The sequence below is a fragment of the Marmota flaviventris genome, chromosome 8, assembly GCF_047511675.1.
Source record: "Marmota flaviventris isolate mMarFla1 chromosome 8, mMarFla1.hap1, whole genome shotgun sequence".
NCBI classification, from domain to species: domain Eukaryota; kingdom Metazoa; phylum Chordata; class Mammalia; order Rodentia; family Sciuridae; genus Marmota; species Marmota flaviventris.
The window spans coordinates 42,038,314-42,054,209 of record NC_092505.1 but is presented as its reverse complement, the minus strand read 5'-3'; the positions used below and the strand labels follow the sequence as shown (position 1 = coordinate 42,054,209).

The 15,896-nt window shown below is 35.3% G+C and overlaps 1 protein-coding gene across 1 annotated transcript in view; it reads right to left on the bottom strand.

Moving 5' to 3' along the window:
* Window positions 1-15,896, bottom strand: part of Map3k13 (mitogen-activated protein kinase kinase kinase 13) — a 96,595-nt gene that overhangs the window by 28,228 nt on the left and 52,471 nt on the right. The window contains exons 3-5 of the mRNA XM_027951504.2: window positions 10,736-10,919; window positions 5,929-6,120; window positions 1,994-2,152 (exon numbers count right to left, since the gene is read on the bottom strand). Coding sequence (XP_027807305.2) covers window positions 1,994-2,152; window positions 5,929-6,120; window positions 10,736-10,919 — 535 coding nt within the window. The remainder of the gene's footprint in view (window positions 1-1,993; window positions 2,153-5,928; window positions 6,121-10,735; window positions 10,920-15,896) is intronic.

Here is a 15,896-nt window from a genome sequence, read left to right as displayed (position 1 = left end):
TAATTGCTATTGGGAAAACTGGGGAAAAAATTAAATCTATCCCTCACTATATAGTGGTGTATGCCTGTAATCCCAGCAGCTCAGGAGGCTGAGGCAGGAGGATCACTAGTTTAAAGCCAGCCTAAGCAACTCAGAGAGACCCTGTCTCTAAATAAAATACAAAAAAAGGGCTGGGAATATGGCTCAGTGGTTAAGCGCCTCTGGGTTCAATCCCCTGTACACACACACACACACACACACACACACACCAAAAAAACCAAACAAACAAACAAAAAAAACACAAACAGATAAATTCTAAATGAATCAAAGAATTAAATGCAAAAAAAAAAAAAAGGAAAATAAAAGAAAACATTGGGAATTTTTTTATAATCTTAAGAGTGATGAAGGCTTTTCTAACTAGGAAACCTAGAAGATAAAAGGAGAGGTTGATAAATTGAGCTATATTAAAACTATTTTGGCCTGAGAAAAAATGCTATAAGCAAAATAACAAAATGTAAAAAATATCTGCAATTCATCTATACAAAAGGCAAATTTCTTTGACATATAAAATGCTCATAAATTGTCCCAGCGCCTTGGGAGACTGAGGCAGGAGGATTGTGAGTTCAAAGACAGCTTCAGCAAAAGTGAGGCTCTAAGCAACTCAGTGAGACCCTGTCTCTAAATAAAATACAAAAAATAGGGCTGGGGATGTGGCTCAGTGGCTGAGTGCCTCTGAGTTCAATCCCCAGGACCAAAAAAACAAAAACAAAAACAAAAAACAAAAAACAACACCTCATAAATTGATGAGAAAAAAGATCAGAAATCTGAAAAAAAGGATGTGAATAGTTCACAAATAAGAAATGATGAATGACTCTTAAGCATACAAAAATGTATAACCTTACTCATAATAGCAGGGATGCAAATGAAAACTGCTTCCAAGATGCCATTTTTGATCTACATAATAGTTAAAAATACAAAAGTGTAGCACATTTTGTTGAGAAAACACTCTTACACATTTCTGATTAGAACCGAATTGGTATAATCCCTAAGGAGGACACTTTGTTAACTATCAAAACTATGAATACTCTATCTTATCCCACTTACACAGATGCTATATGCAATTTTAACATATGCTATTATTTTCTTAAAGCCTAAAAGTTTCCAGTAGCCAATTTTAAGGGTGGGGGGAAAAAAGCAATTACAGGGAAAATATTGCTAAAACGAAGGCTTATGACCTCAGAGGAAATGTTGATAAAGATAAAAAATAAAAGCATATAACTGGGGTTGTGGCTCAGTGGTAGACTGCTCACCTAGCAGGTGCGAGGCCCTGGGTTTGATCCTCAGCACCACATAAAAATAAATAAAATAAAGGTATTGTGTCCAACTACAACTGAAAAATAAATTAAAAATAAATAAATAAAAGCATAGTTCATAGGAGTTATTCAATAAAAAGGCAAATAGACTTATACACTTCAAATAGGTCTAGAGCACAAAATGTATCATAACAGAGTACATTACAAATATGTGTAATGATGATGTGAATCATCAAAAATAGGTTTTTCTTTTCTTTCTTCAGGTACTGGGAATTAAATCCAGGGGTGTTCCACTACTACATCTCCAATTCTTTTTTCTGTTTTGAGATAGGGTCTTATATGCCTCTATGCCTGGCTTAGCAAACGTAAGTTTTGTTTAATGTATTTTACTCAAAAGGGTGAGAATTATGCAGTACATTTCAGGAAGACTATACTAAATGGTCATTTGAAATAGACTTTTAGTTTTCCAGAAAGGTCAGCATATTTTCTTAGGGAACTGATGATTTACTAACTGGATATTTACCCTAATTCCTCTTCTGATCCTTCCCACCATATAGCATCATACTGGGTACTACCTTAGGTAAATAAGACCAAAATCAACCAGAAGTGAACAACAGTAATGAATATTCTGGATAGTAAAACTATTGCAGGAAGAAAGGGTTAATAGGGTGAATCTATTTGGCATAGATGGCATCACTCACCATATATCGACTTTTTCAGAGACAGGTTCATTCCGTATTACTTCTGGTGCCATCCATGCAACCGTGCCAGCAAAAGACATCTTGGTACTTTTATCACTGAGTTCCTTAGATGTACCAAAATCTGAAATTTTTACTGCATCTGTGTGAGTCACTAAAACACTTTAAAAAGAAATAAAGAAAACATCCAGATCATTAGTAGTAATGAAAACCATGACTCTAAATGGCAATTAAAGATTTTGTTTGCTGCTTCCTGTGGAGTTCAACTTGCAGTTTCCAATGTGACCAAGGCATTAGCTATGCACTGGAAATAGCAAAATGAAGCAGCTTATCAGAATAGGCTTTTAATGCCTATTTAAAAAAATAGTTCAAATGCAATTGTTTATTTGTTCTAATTAGTTATACATGACAGTAGAGTGCATCCTACATAAACAGAGTGTAACTTCTCATTCTTCTGGTTGTAATGATGTAGGATCACACTGGCTGGGTAGTCATATATGTACATAGGGTATTAGCGTCCAATTCATTCTGCTATCCTCATAATGCCTAGTTTTATCCTGTCTCCACCATTTGCAAACTGTGTAACTTTGCCAAGTTACTTAACTCTTCTAAACCAGTTTTCTAATCTATAAAATGGAGACAATTCAGGTCACAATATCTTATTCACAATTCAGAAATATAAAAGGTCTCAAAAATACTTTTCATACGTATAAGGCAAAATCATTATATCTCATTTTGTGTGAATTTCATAGATTTTGCCACAGGTATGTTAATGTGGCTGATTAGAGAGAGTTCCTCTAGACTTCCTTGGATGTCTGAGGTTAGCACTATATTACCTTTTTGAAATAATCTGGCTGCACAAGTCATGGATAAGATATTATGTGCCTGTAATAATGGTCCCATAGAATTTTCACTTGAATTAAATGAGCTTAGATACATAAAACACCAGTGCTCAATAGTTTTGGTTTACTCCCTTGCCAGTCTTGGCCAACCCATTAAGGAAAACACCTCATTTAAAAACATTATTTAAATAATGGCCAGTTATGTTATGCAGTGGACCATGACACTAGATCCATTACATTAAAAGACACATGTAAATGCTGGCAGTTCACTATTGCTGAAAAGAAAAAGCAGGAATAAATCTAAGCTTAAGTAGCTTCCACAGAAGTCATGTTTTACTTTTCATAGGACTTTTCTGAAATGTGTCATGGAGCAGATGCTTTTGCTTGCCTTAAAGGTGAATATAAATCCAAAGTATGGGCAGCCTCATACACTAGTCTGAGTTCACTCCAAAAAACCTGTTCACAACTTCCGAATGTTAATGAGTTAGGGTGCCAGAGCCTTAATGATATAGGGACCTATTAAATTTTTTTTTCATAGTTGTAGATGGACAGCATGTCTTTATTTTATTTGTTTATTTTTATGTGGTGCTAAGGATCAAACCCAGTGCCTCATATGTGCCAGGCAAGTCCTCTGCCACTAGGCTACAGCCCCAGCCCTAGATACCTATTTTTAAAGATAAGAAGCTTAATACTCAAATAGCATCAGACTCAAGGAAAATAGAAAACAGAAAACTTCTGAATTTGTTCCTGCCCTTGTCATTTGAACCAAGGACTTCACACTTGCTCACCTCCACCCCCAACGCCAAATGACTTGCTACTTACTCAACAGCTTTGTGCTTACAGTTGCTCTGGAATACCTCCATCCACATCCTTCCCCTGGTTTTGCACCGGATATGTAAAATTTACATAATTTAGGAGCTTTGATTTTATAGTCTTAGTGTAAATTCATGTGGATTAAAATATTATGGGCTATCTGACATAATTGGAGCATTGATAGTGTCATATGCCATGAAATTAAAAAAACATGATAGGCCTCTAGGAACAGAAAAACTGTAGGAACTTCCTCTTCTGCCTCAGTTGGTATGAGAAAAGGGAGGAGATTAGAGATGATATAACACTGACTTTTCTGAAATCTTCTGAGACAATGTTGGGGACACACAGACTGCAGATTTAATGTTGGCAGTGAAATTTTTCCTTACAACGTGTCAGGTTGATCTTTGTCTTCATATATATATATGTATATCATATACATATGCATATATATACATATATATTTAGTTTTAGGTTGATATAATATCTTTATTTTATATTTATGTGGTGCTGAGGATCAAACCCAGTGCCTCATGCATACTAGGTGAGCACTCTACCACTGAGCCACAACCCCAGCCCTGATCTTTGTCTTCTTGAAGTTCGATTGAAACCCAAAAACCTCAGCCTCTAGGGTTAAGGGTGGCATTGTTAACACTGGATGACCAACTTACTATTCTAACCTTTAATTCTCAAGGAGAACATGTTGGTTTCAAGAGATCATTTGAAGATGCCTTTAGTAAGTATTTTACATATTTTATGCGTATGCAGGGGATGAGAAAGGCAACAGATTGTGTTAAGAATATGAACAGAAGGAATGAACGCTATATAGTAATGTTTATTTGCAAGTACAGGAAGGAGTTTGTTCAATGAGCTAACCATTGTAATAAATATTGTTGAGAATGATGATGATAAATAAGAGTTGCATTAACTTTTTAACCAAGGACTGATTTTATCTTCCCTAGAGGAGAAGAGGCAGGATTCATTATGAATCCCTTATCTTCACATAATGAGGTAGGATGCTGTAGTCTGGCTCAAAAGTTCTAGGTTCAAGTCCTAGTCCCTTTGGGCTGAGGCCCACTTTCTCTTACATAAACAAAAATAATAATGATATTATCACTTCTAACATCCACAGTTTTTGATACAATCAAAGATGTGATAATGGCTATAAAACATGTTGTAAACCAATAAAGCACTATGCAAATGTTTTTGAAAAAAACAGTCTTTCTGCTTCTGTAAACCAAAATGTGATGAGAAATAATAAAAAAATAATGTTTAAAAAATAGAGCTACATGGACATATGCCATTTTACCAATTCATTTCTTTCCTTCATGAAATTTGGGGAGTTGAATACACACTTAAGTGATTATTGGCTACCAAGGAATCATTTGGAAATCAGAGATTAACAGAAATAGCTCTGCTTCTCTTAAATAACTATGTTTCTTATGGCCACTTTGTAACTTGTACCTGTTTATTTTCTCCTTTGTTTAGACTCTCAGAAGCTCAATGCCAAATTTATAGTTCTCAAAAACACCTGTACAGAATCTTATAAGATACTTTTTTCTTTCTTTTTTTAGTAGTGGGTGCTTTACCACTGAGCTACATCCCAAACCATCTTTTATTTTGAGATGAGATCATGCCAAGTTGCTCAGGCTGGCCTCAAACTTGCAATCCTCTTGCCTCAGCCTCCAGAGTGGCTGAATTTATAGATGTGTGCCATTAACACACCTATAAGTTTATGGTATATATTTTGTGAACAAGTTTTGGTACTAATGTTTTTATGTTATTTTTTGCCTCTGTTTCTTATCACCCATTTTTACTCTATTGTATACACTAAGACTATAAAATCACGATGAATAATTTGAGACCACGATGAATAATTTTATGGAGGTGTAAATAATTCATAGAACACCCCTGAGTTCAGTCCCCGGTACTGCAATCAACAAACCAGTAGGAATACAACAAACCAAGCTTTCTGGTAGGGAAGTTTGGTATTAATTATCAGAGATGATAGAAGTTGAATAGTTCAGATAATAATGAATTTTGTACAATTATATGATTTAAAAGTGACAACAAAAAGGGGAAAATGGTGTCAGGTACCTGAACATATCTGCCACATGTAAGGAGCTCAACAAATATTCCAAAAGATAGGCAAATAGAATTACCCGCTGTGCTGACTTTAATCTGAACTCAAAGAATGATGTCTGAAAACTTCAATTATAGTTGATAAAAATTCCTTATTTCAAAACAACAAAGTAAAATACATGAAAAATAAGCTCCAAAACTCACTTAGGTGATTTGAGATCACGATGAATAATTTTATGGAGGTGCAAATAATTCATTCCACTTGCAATTCCTGTGGACCAGTCTACTAGTAATCGAGGTGTGATCTTCCTGCCAGCTCTCAAGACTTCATAAAGTTGTCCGTGGGCACAGTATTCCATGATGATACAATAACATGGGGCCTGAGTACAAACACCCCTTCCAAAAAAAACATAAACATGTACATACATATACATAAACATATATATTATTATAGTTTAAGAATATTTAATAAAGACAAATTCTTTTTCCAATTGATTTAAAAGGTGCACATAGTTAATAGTTCCTAGTTCTTTAGAATTAAAATCTCTCTAGTTACAGGTTTGGCTATTATGCATATAGACAATTTTTGTTTTGTTCTGGTCACTCTAGATATCTATATGCTGGGCTGTCTGATAGTTTTATGTGGAACCATTACACTCTGGGACAAAGAACACCCTTTTCTGAGGCTTATATAGGCTGGATACTGTGTTGTTTTAGATTGTTTAGAATAGCAATATATCTTTGTTAAGAATAAAAATATCTTCCTTTTACACTAAGATAGAGGGTATTATATAGAGGGGACTGAGAATTCAAATTATTTTTATTATTACTTAATGGATTTTAAATTAACTGAATTTAAAATAACAAGTCCATTTTTTAATGTAGTCTGAAAAGCATTTTTATTTAGAATAAAAGTAACATTATATAACATATTATATACATCTATGCAGACTATATTTCCATCTTTCATGAAATGTATCCTGATTATTCCAATCTGAAAAGATCTCTCCCTTCTCTAAATTCCTATAACATATAGCAGCCATGAATATTTTACATGCAGTTTTTCTCTGCTCAGAGAGATTACAGACTCCTTGAAGGGAAAGGTCTTCAAATTCTTTTCTCTCTCCCACAAGACTTGGAAGTTCTTAGTAAGTCCTTGATAAATGTTTCTTGACTTCACCTCAATATTCATAGCTGAAGAAAGCCTTCATAGTAACATGTGCAGAGGCATGGAACAGGAAGAAGAATAATATCAGGAAAAAAATCTTATATATTTTTCAGACATGTTTATGTTTGTTTGTCTTATTTAATATCCCACACAGTTTGTCTTATTTAAGATCTGTCTTACAAACTACTGGAAGATAGGTATTATCTCTTCCACTTTTACAGGTAAGGCTCAAAGTGAAAGTGACTTGTCTTAATTACAACTAGTTCATATAACTAATAAGTGACAGAAGTCAGTTTCAAACTCAGCCTAACTTCAAAGCCTGGCTCCTTCCTCTTTCTGTATGGTACTACCTTCATTTTAGCTTTTAAACTTCAGTATAGACAAGCATATTGGGAATTCCTATGTTAATTCCATTAGCTCACAAAAGTGGGAAAAATGATATTAAGTCTACCTCACAGTTTTATTCTCAAGACAAAAGGAGAATAACTATCATTTGCAATTCTTTGTGTCCCACCTCTTAATGGTGTGTACACCTCCCTTGAAACTTTCTAGAAAAGTTCACAGAGTACTATCTATATGACATCCAGTTAAAGTCTTGAGCCAACTACCAATTCATGTCTTATCTCTTAGGCTGCTGTGAGGAAAGAACTTAGAGGCCATGGTTTAAGGTGCTGATAATGTGAACATCTTGTTATAATTAAAGAAATTTAATTAGACTTCATTTTTTGTGCCTTGATGTGCCTGTCAAATGCCACAAAGCTACTTCTATTACTCTCCTGTTATTTTCTAGGCTACTCAGAATTCTCATCTTGACTTTTCATGCAATTTTTTTCAAGTTTCATATATAACTAAAAAGAACAAATTTAAATTTTTTTTTCAGATTTTTATTATTTGACCTTTAAGAAATCTCAAAAAAAAAAAAAAAAAAAAAAAAAGAACTCAGAGGAGAACACACACCAACTACAAATAGATAATTTAATTATCATTGTAGAGAAATAATGAATAGGACTGGGATTATGTAAAATATTTAAGAATATCAAGATAAATATTTATTTGAAAGTACTCAGCATCCTATTCAACTATGCTTTATTGTCACTCAAACACAGAAAGGGTCTAACAGTGATACGTTTTAAATTTTTCATCTCTCTTGACTGACGAATGAGAAGCGATCGTTCCATGTACTATGACAAGGTTTTTTAGTTGCTATAAATAACAGCTTTATTATCACTTCTAATTGCTACCTTTTCTTCCTTTGGTACTGAATTTATTAGGAACAGTCAGGTTGGATTTTCTTAAAGGATTACTAGAAAAAAAATGGAAGAAAAATATATAACATTCTTATCTTGCACTTCCCTTTCTACACATAGTTCTTACTAACTTCAAAAGAAGCTATAAGCCCAGAAATCAGAATCCAGGGACATGTATTAAAATCTAATAGTGTCCTCATATCTTCCAGACGGTCCTGAATGTGATTCACTGGCCAAGCAACACATGGCACAGATGGCTGCAAATGTAACACTGCACAATGCCCCAAATGCATGGTGTAATGGGCCAGGGACACAGTCTCACTATTGTTTGCCATGTGGAGGTGAAGGCAACTGGGGATCTTCAGCTTAAATGGCTGGGTAGCAGTGCAGCAGAACTTGCCCAACAATGCTGAAAACTGCAAATACAGGTAGGAGGGTCAGAGGATGAGGTGGGAAAAAGACTGGGAGGAAGAAGGAAGAAACAAAAGGATGGAAGGAAAGATAAAGCTTCTTGCTCCTTCATCCTCTTAGGGATACATTTCTACCTCCCATTACCCAGGGCATCGTCCTTGGAAAGATCTCTTACCTGGGACACACAGCCTAGGTCATTTCAGGAGACCAAAAGCCATGCTAATCTATCAAACACTCTTTGTTTCAACCCACTGTTCTATTATCTGAGTTTAGAAGTTCTTGGCCCTTTCTCCCATTTAGGAGGATACAGCATAGAGGGAATCTGATCATTTTAGTGAAATAAAATGAAGAAAAGAAGATGGGGTCTCTATTAGCTGCTTAAAATAATTATCCTGTTATCTTTTGAAGTATATCATCCTTGGAAAAATTATAATTGGTCTCTATAGCACTTAATTTTAGTCATGCATCCTCCTAGCCGTACTAGGGCAACAAATGATGGAATTATGACAGAAATTGAAGCTCACTCTCATGTACTCTACATGAATGTTCTTTGCATGAGGAAATACATCTAAACACTTCCTTTGTCTTTGAGTATGTTTTTCTCCTTTTCACGTTTTTCCCTTTCCACAGAGTCTTCTTAAGCTACGTACTCATTAAAACCCATTCTACAAAACCTGTACCAAAAACTTCTATTCCTTACTTTGGGATTGTGATTCCAGTTAAGACTTGTCACATGACATTTTTAGCTTTGTAACATGAGGTTTTTTTTTTTTTTTTGAGGGGGGTACCAGGGATTGAACTCAGTAGCGCTTGACCACTGAGTCACATCCCTAGCCCTATTTTATATTTTATTTATAGATAGGGTTTCACTGAATTGCTTAGCACCTTGCTGTTGCTGAGGCTGGCTTTGAACTCCTGATCCTCCTGCTTTAGCCTCCTGAGTCACTGGGATTATAGGCATGTACCACCAGCCTGGCTTGTAAGGTGAGTTTTATAGTGAAAAGATCCTCTTAAGGTTGTTGGGAAAGTTGCTCCTACTTTAGGGAAGAGATATGTAAGTTATTTCACTTTTAGCTATATCCTCATTGGTTATACTACTCTCCAGGAAGGAGAAATATTATCAAATATGCCAGAACCTCTAGTTTCTAAACTTTCATCCCACCTAAAGCCAATTAGCATTAATTTGTTCAATACTATGGCAACATGTAAAGGCTGGTGAGAGGGGGAACTCAAGGAAAAGGTACAGGTAGAAGAGGTTAAAATATTTTAGATCTTAGTACTTCCAAGTTTGGTGACTTCCACAAATTTACCTTTGCCTCTCTTCCTTCTATTAGAGATCCCAGTTGATATTAAGAAATAATAGTCTAGACTAGAAATATATGCTCACACACTCTTGAAAACAACTACTTTGTGTTTTTTTTTTAAAGAGACAGAGAGAGAGAGAATTTTAATATTTATTTTTTTTAGTTTTCAGCGGACACAACATCTTTGTTTGTATGTGGTGCTGAGGATCGAACCCGGGCCGCACACATGCCAGGCGAGCGCGCTACCGCTTGAGCCACATCCCCAGCCCCAAAACAACTACTTTGTGAAAGGAATATAACATAAATTAATATCATCAATAACTCCACTATCACAAGATTTAGAAAACTTTTGCATTGATAGAAAAGGGATCTAGTAAAACCTGAGATTATGCTCTGAAAGTACCTGTTTATTATAAGACAATATTAAGAAGGAATGCTAATAGAAACTAGTAAATATCTATTACACAGGGATTGGATATTCTCTGAACACTTCAGACATTAGCTTTTTTTTTTTTTAAACTGAGTCTTGGGATATTAGGTTATTTTGAAGTGACCTCTGTCACCCCGTTGATAAATGAGGTTGTTGCAGAAGGCCTGACTGCTTGGTAGAAACCCACTTCCTTCCTCCCTGCCCCATGTGTGTGTCTCTCCCATGCAGTGCATGCTTGTGCAAAATGAACTTTTATAGTGAAAAGATCCTCTTAAGGTTTCAGGACATGACTCAGATTTTATAGTTCTTTAATGTCCTTCCAATCAATCTAGCACAGTGCTAAATCTACCAGTGATTTTGAAATGTCTTTCAAAGTAAGAACCTAAGTACATATATTGAGAGAAATAAAATATCTCTATTTCTGAAAAAAAAAAATAAAGCCTTGACCTACTTGAATGCAATGATGTTAGGGTGCTTCAACTTCCTCAAGTGCTTGATATCCGTCTCATTCTGTTCTCTCACTTTCTTGATGGCCACTTCCTCTGCTCGGAATTTGCCCAAGAAGACAGCTCCTTGGGCTCCACTACCCAGCCACTGCAGCTCTGAGATCTCCTCAAATGGCACTTCCCAAGTATCTAGGCACACAAGTGAGAAACAGACTTGAAGAGATCTTGAAATTTGCTCAGGGACCATTCTATGAGGCCATTCTGAAGGTACCAACATCACCATCACTGGAACTCCTACCCTCTGACCCCACTGAAAGACAACTTTTCTATGCATCTTGGTATTTTATTTGTGTGTGTGTGTGTGTGTGTGTGTGTGTGTGTGTATTTTAAACCACTAAAATTGAGCAGATTAGAGATATCTTTCAAGCAAAGTATGTCCTAACACTTCTCCAACCCTACCTTCTTACCCTAAGCTTATAAGTTTGGTCAACTTTTCTATCTCTTTTTCTACCACAGGTCCTTGCTCATTGTCCATTATAGATGTGATTTTATTCCTCTTTAAAAATCCTTTCTAGTTTTTATGTTTACAGCTATGTAAAAGTTGTAGTGATATATACTATTTCATGTATTACAGATTCTTCATCTACTTACTGTTTTCATTATAAGTGAGGAGTTTACTAGTTTTGCTGATAGTAGCAATGTCTGAACCTGTTGGTTTCATCACAACTCTGCCAGCAGTATCATCAATTATTTTTTGTTCTAATCTAATTAGGTATAAAATAGTGTTTTTTATGAGTTTGAACTAGTTTAATTGTCAAATACAGACCATTTCTTCACATTTGTTTAATACACATATCTGCTTTGTATGAATTGTCCATTTATCTATCCGGATCCAGACAGGGTCATTCTAATAAATTTGAAGAAGTTCTATAAATATTTTTTGATAAAAATGAAAAGAATATTTTTCATAAGCCTTTTTCTTCAATTTTATTTTTTATCTTTTATAGTACTGGGGATTGAATCTCGGCCTTATGAGTAATAGGCAAGTGTTCTACCATTGATCTATATCCTGGTCCCTTTTTAAAAATTTTTAAAAATTTCAAGATAGGGTCTCACTAAGTTGCTGAGGCTGGCCTTGAATTTGTGATCCTCCTGCCTCAGCTTCCTGAGTAGCTGGAATTACAGGAAACTGCTACCATACCCAGCTAATTTTACTGTATTTTAAACAAAATATTTCATTATAGTTTAGTATTTACTTTGTAATTTTTTCCATTGTAGAAAATGTAGTCTGTCTTCTAAAGCTATCTAGAGCTGATTTTTAAAAATTTAGCCTTTATATCCTTCTGCAGTTTATTTTGGAATGTGTTGTGAAGGCAAATATAAAGTAAATTTTATGGGTATTGCTATTTAGTAATTCCTAAATCATTCAATTAAGTAATTCATCCTTTCTCTTCATATTGTGTTATGATGCTTACATTATAATCACTATATTTTTAAAAATAATGCCTAGTATTTAGTATTTTTATAAAATGAATTATAAGTGAATTATTAAAATGAAAATGGCAAATATATTTGGCATTCGAATATCAACTGTTTATGGTATTATAATAAGGAATAAAATTCTCTTTTTCCAATGATAGCTCATGCCTGTGCTATTCAGCTATATTCAGTCAAGCCTTAATTACCCATGGAAAAAGAAAAGGGATAGCACTGGCCATTCAAGAACAAGAGTATAAAATAAAGAAAGCAATATTTCAACCATGTATCCATCAATCTTTTTGTTGGAACTAATTACCAGAAGTAAAACAATTAATGTGAATTTAGTCCTGTCTGCTTCATCTTTCAGTCCCTGTTGGTAACCAGGAGAAAGCCAAAGAATGGGAAAGTAGCAGGAAAGAGAAAGCAATAAGAACATATAAATTTGGATAGCTGGGTAACTGTCAGGCAAGATAATTAACCTCATTATAAGACAGAACTGGCTATGTTCTCTCTAAAGTTAGTTCCAAGAATTTTTGCTGCTCTTATATCTATCCCATTTGTACCCTTTCCCAGCTTCTCTCTCACACTCTTTTTCTCTCTCTCTGATTGATTGATCACAATAACTACTAACTTATTTCCAATATCCATTGTGACTCATAAGACTGAGGAAAACCCTCACATCATCCACTGTTATAATTTGGGTGTGAGGTGTTCCCCAAAAGCTCATGTGTGAGACAAGAAGGGTCAAAGGAGAAATGATTGGGTTGTAAGAGTCTTAACCCAATCTGTGATTTGATCCCCTGATAGGATTAACTGAGTGGTAACTGAAGTGGTAGGGTGTGGCTGGAGGAGGTGGGAATTGGGGAGTGGCTTTGGGTATATATTTGTATCTGGTTAGTGGAGTCTCTCTACTATCTGATCATGATGTGAGCTTCTTTCCTTTGCCACCCTCTCCTGCCATGATGTTCAGCCTCACCTGGAGCCCTGAGGAATGGAGCCAGCCTTCTATGGACCAAGACCTCAGAAACCATCAGCACTCAAATAAACTCTTCCTCCTCTATAATTGTGTTGGTTGGGTCCTTTAGTTACAGCAGCGAAAAAGCTGACTAAAACACCTACTTTAAGGCAAAAGTTTTCTTTTGTTTATTTAGACGTGGCCATGATAATACCTGCTTCAGGATGGGAAACTATTTGTCCATAAAATATTTCAATAACACATACTACCTTACTTGGGTTTCACCATGAGGATACTTAAAAGGGAGATGAAGACATCATTAAAATTTTTAAAAATCTAGTGAAATTTCCTCTTAAATACCAAGAGTAGGGGGATACATCTGTTACATGTGTTATTCTGTGGTTGATTGCAAATGTAGGATTAAAGATTAGCTCCCTGATCTCAGAGCTGAGAAGGAAGCACTATATTCAGTTTCTGGCTGGTAAATCCCTCTTCGAGCCTACAGCAACACTAGCCCTTAGTGCCTAACTCTTTGCAATCTGCTGAGGAGCTGGGCATCTGCTGTACCATGTTGAGAATTAATGCTGACCAGGTCTGTTTCTTAATTTTTCCTGAAATAAGGTTTCCTGAAAGTCACATAATTGATTGGAACACAAAATTGAATTCAAGTTTGTAGAACTAAAAAAAATAAAATAAAATAAAAAATAAAAGGCTTCATTTAGCAGATGTACAGGATATGTTTGTTGCCCCCTTTTATGAGTCTGAACCTCAGTGATGTGTTTGGACACTGAGATGTTCAAATTATCACCAAAATAAGTACAAGACTGGACAAGTAAAACCCCTCAAAATCAAATATCGTTTTTTACATAAGTGGGTGTTAGTTTTTTATTAGGTTTTATGTCTAAGCAGAGAAAAGGGAACTTTTAAAAAATAATAAGTTAAATATGTTTATTAAGAATGGATTATGGACAGATGCAGATATAGATGAGTGGTAGGGTACTTGTCTTGCATGTGCAAGACCCTGGGTCTGATTTTGAGTACCACAAAAAAGAAAGGAAAGAAGGAAGGAAGGAAGGAAGGAAGTTAATTGTAGGATGAGAAAGAAAGAAAGGGTTTTAGGATGACAGGTAATTTTTATTTTCTTTTTTGTGTTTACCCTTATTTCCTTTTTTTTTTGGACCCGGCATTGAACAGGGGTGCTTAACCACTGAGCCATCTCCCTAGTCTTTTTTATTTTTCATTTTGAGAGAGGGCCTCACTAAATTGCTGAGGCTGGCTTTGAACTTGGGATAGCCTCTGGAGTCACTGAGATTACAAGTGTGTGCCACTGTGCCTGGCCCTTATTTCCAATTTTTAATCCATATTGCTATTTAGTACTGCTTAACACAGGACTCCTCAAACTTTGTGTGACAAGAAACAACTTTAATTTCCTTGGAACCTAAAAATCATGGAAGGCAGCTGAGAGTAGAATGTGTAGGGTATTAGTGTATGCATGAAAGAGAGACAGACAGACAGAATATGTATAACACAAAACTGATGAGGAATTTCTGCATGCAGCAGGAATGGATGCTGTGGTTGAAAAATCCTGAAAAGTACTTAGAACTGTTAGATTTACTAGTAAAAATCCCAATATACTTCTGGAGGATGGGTACAGAGAGAAAGTTGGTATTTGATTTTTTTGGTATTTTCCTATTTCGGAAATAGGAAACACAGATGCATGAGAAAAGGGACTATGGTGACTGATGTCAATAGATTCTTGTAGAAAAGCTGTCCATACTCTTGACTGAAAGATGAACAGACTGAAGGGTCACAGAGTTTGAAATTCAGTTATTTACTTGTAAGATAAATAAAACAATCTCAATTTTGGTCTATATTTTTTTCCTTCCAGAATTTTTTTTTTTTTTTGGCAGGGAGATATTGGGGATTGAACTCAGGGGCACTTGACCATTGAACAACATCCCCAGCCTTATTGTATGTTTTATTTAGAGACAGGATCTCACTGAGCTGCTTACTGTCTCACCCTTGATGAGGCAGGCTTTGAACTCACAATCCTCCTGCCTCAGCCTCCTGAGCTGCTGGGATTACAGGCATGCACCACCGCACCCAGCTCTTTCCAGAATTTCTTGATGCTAGCACTCAAGAAAAGAATCATTTAAATAAGGCCACAAGGACATGTATCAAAAACTTTAAAAATAACAAATCTGGGCTGGGTTTGTGGCTCAGTAGTAGAGTGCTTGTCTTGCAAGCATTGATCCTCAGCACCACGTAAATAAATAAAATAAAGGTATTGTGCACATCTACAACTAAAAAGAAATCTTTAAAAAAACAAAAAAAAATCTGTTGGACTCAATGATTGTTCATCTAGGAATTTATACTAAGAACTAAACAAAGATATATGCAAAAATAAAGTGATAGACAAATATTCATTGCAATGTGACTTATGATCTCTAAAAATAAAAACAAATTCAGAGTTGAGCAATAGGAGATTCTTTAAATAAATGTTAGCACATTTGGACAATTTAATATTGGGTAGGCGTTAAAAATGATGCTTAAAATATATTTAAGAAATAGACACAATGTTCACAATATGAATGAAAAAATGCTACAAATAGTATGTCTCCATTTTTAAAAGTATATATACATGCACAAACAACATACATGCTGATTTTTTTTTTTCTTTTTTGCGGCACTGAGGATAGAACCCAAGGGCTTCGTTCATGCTAGACAAGTGC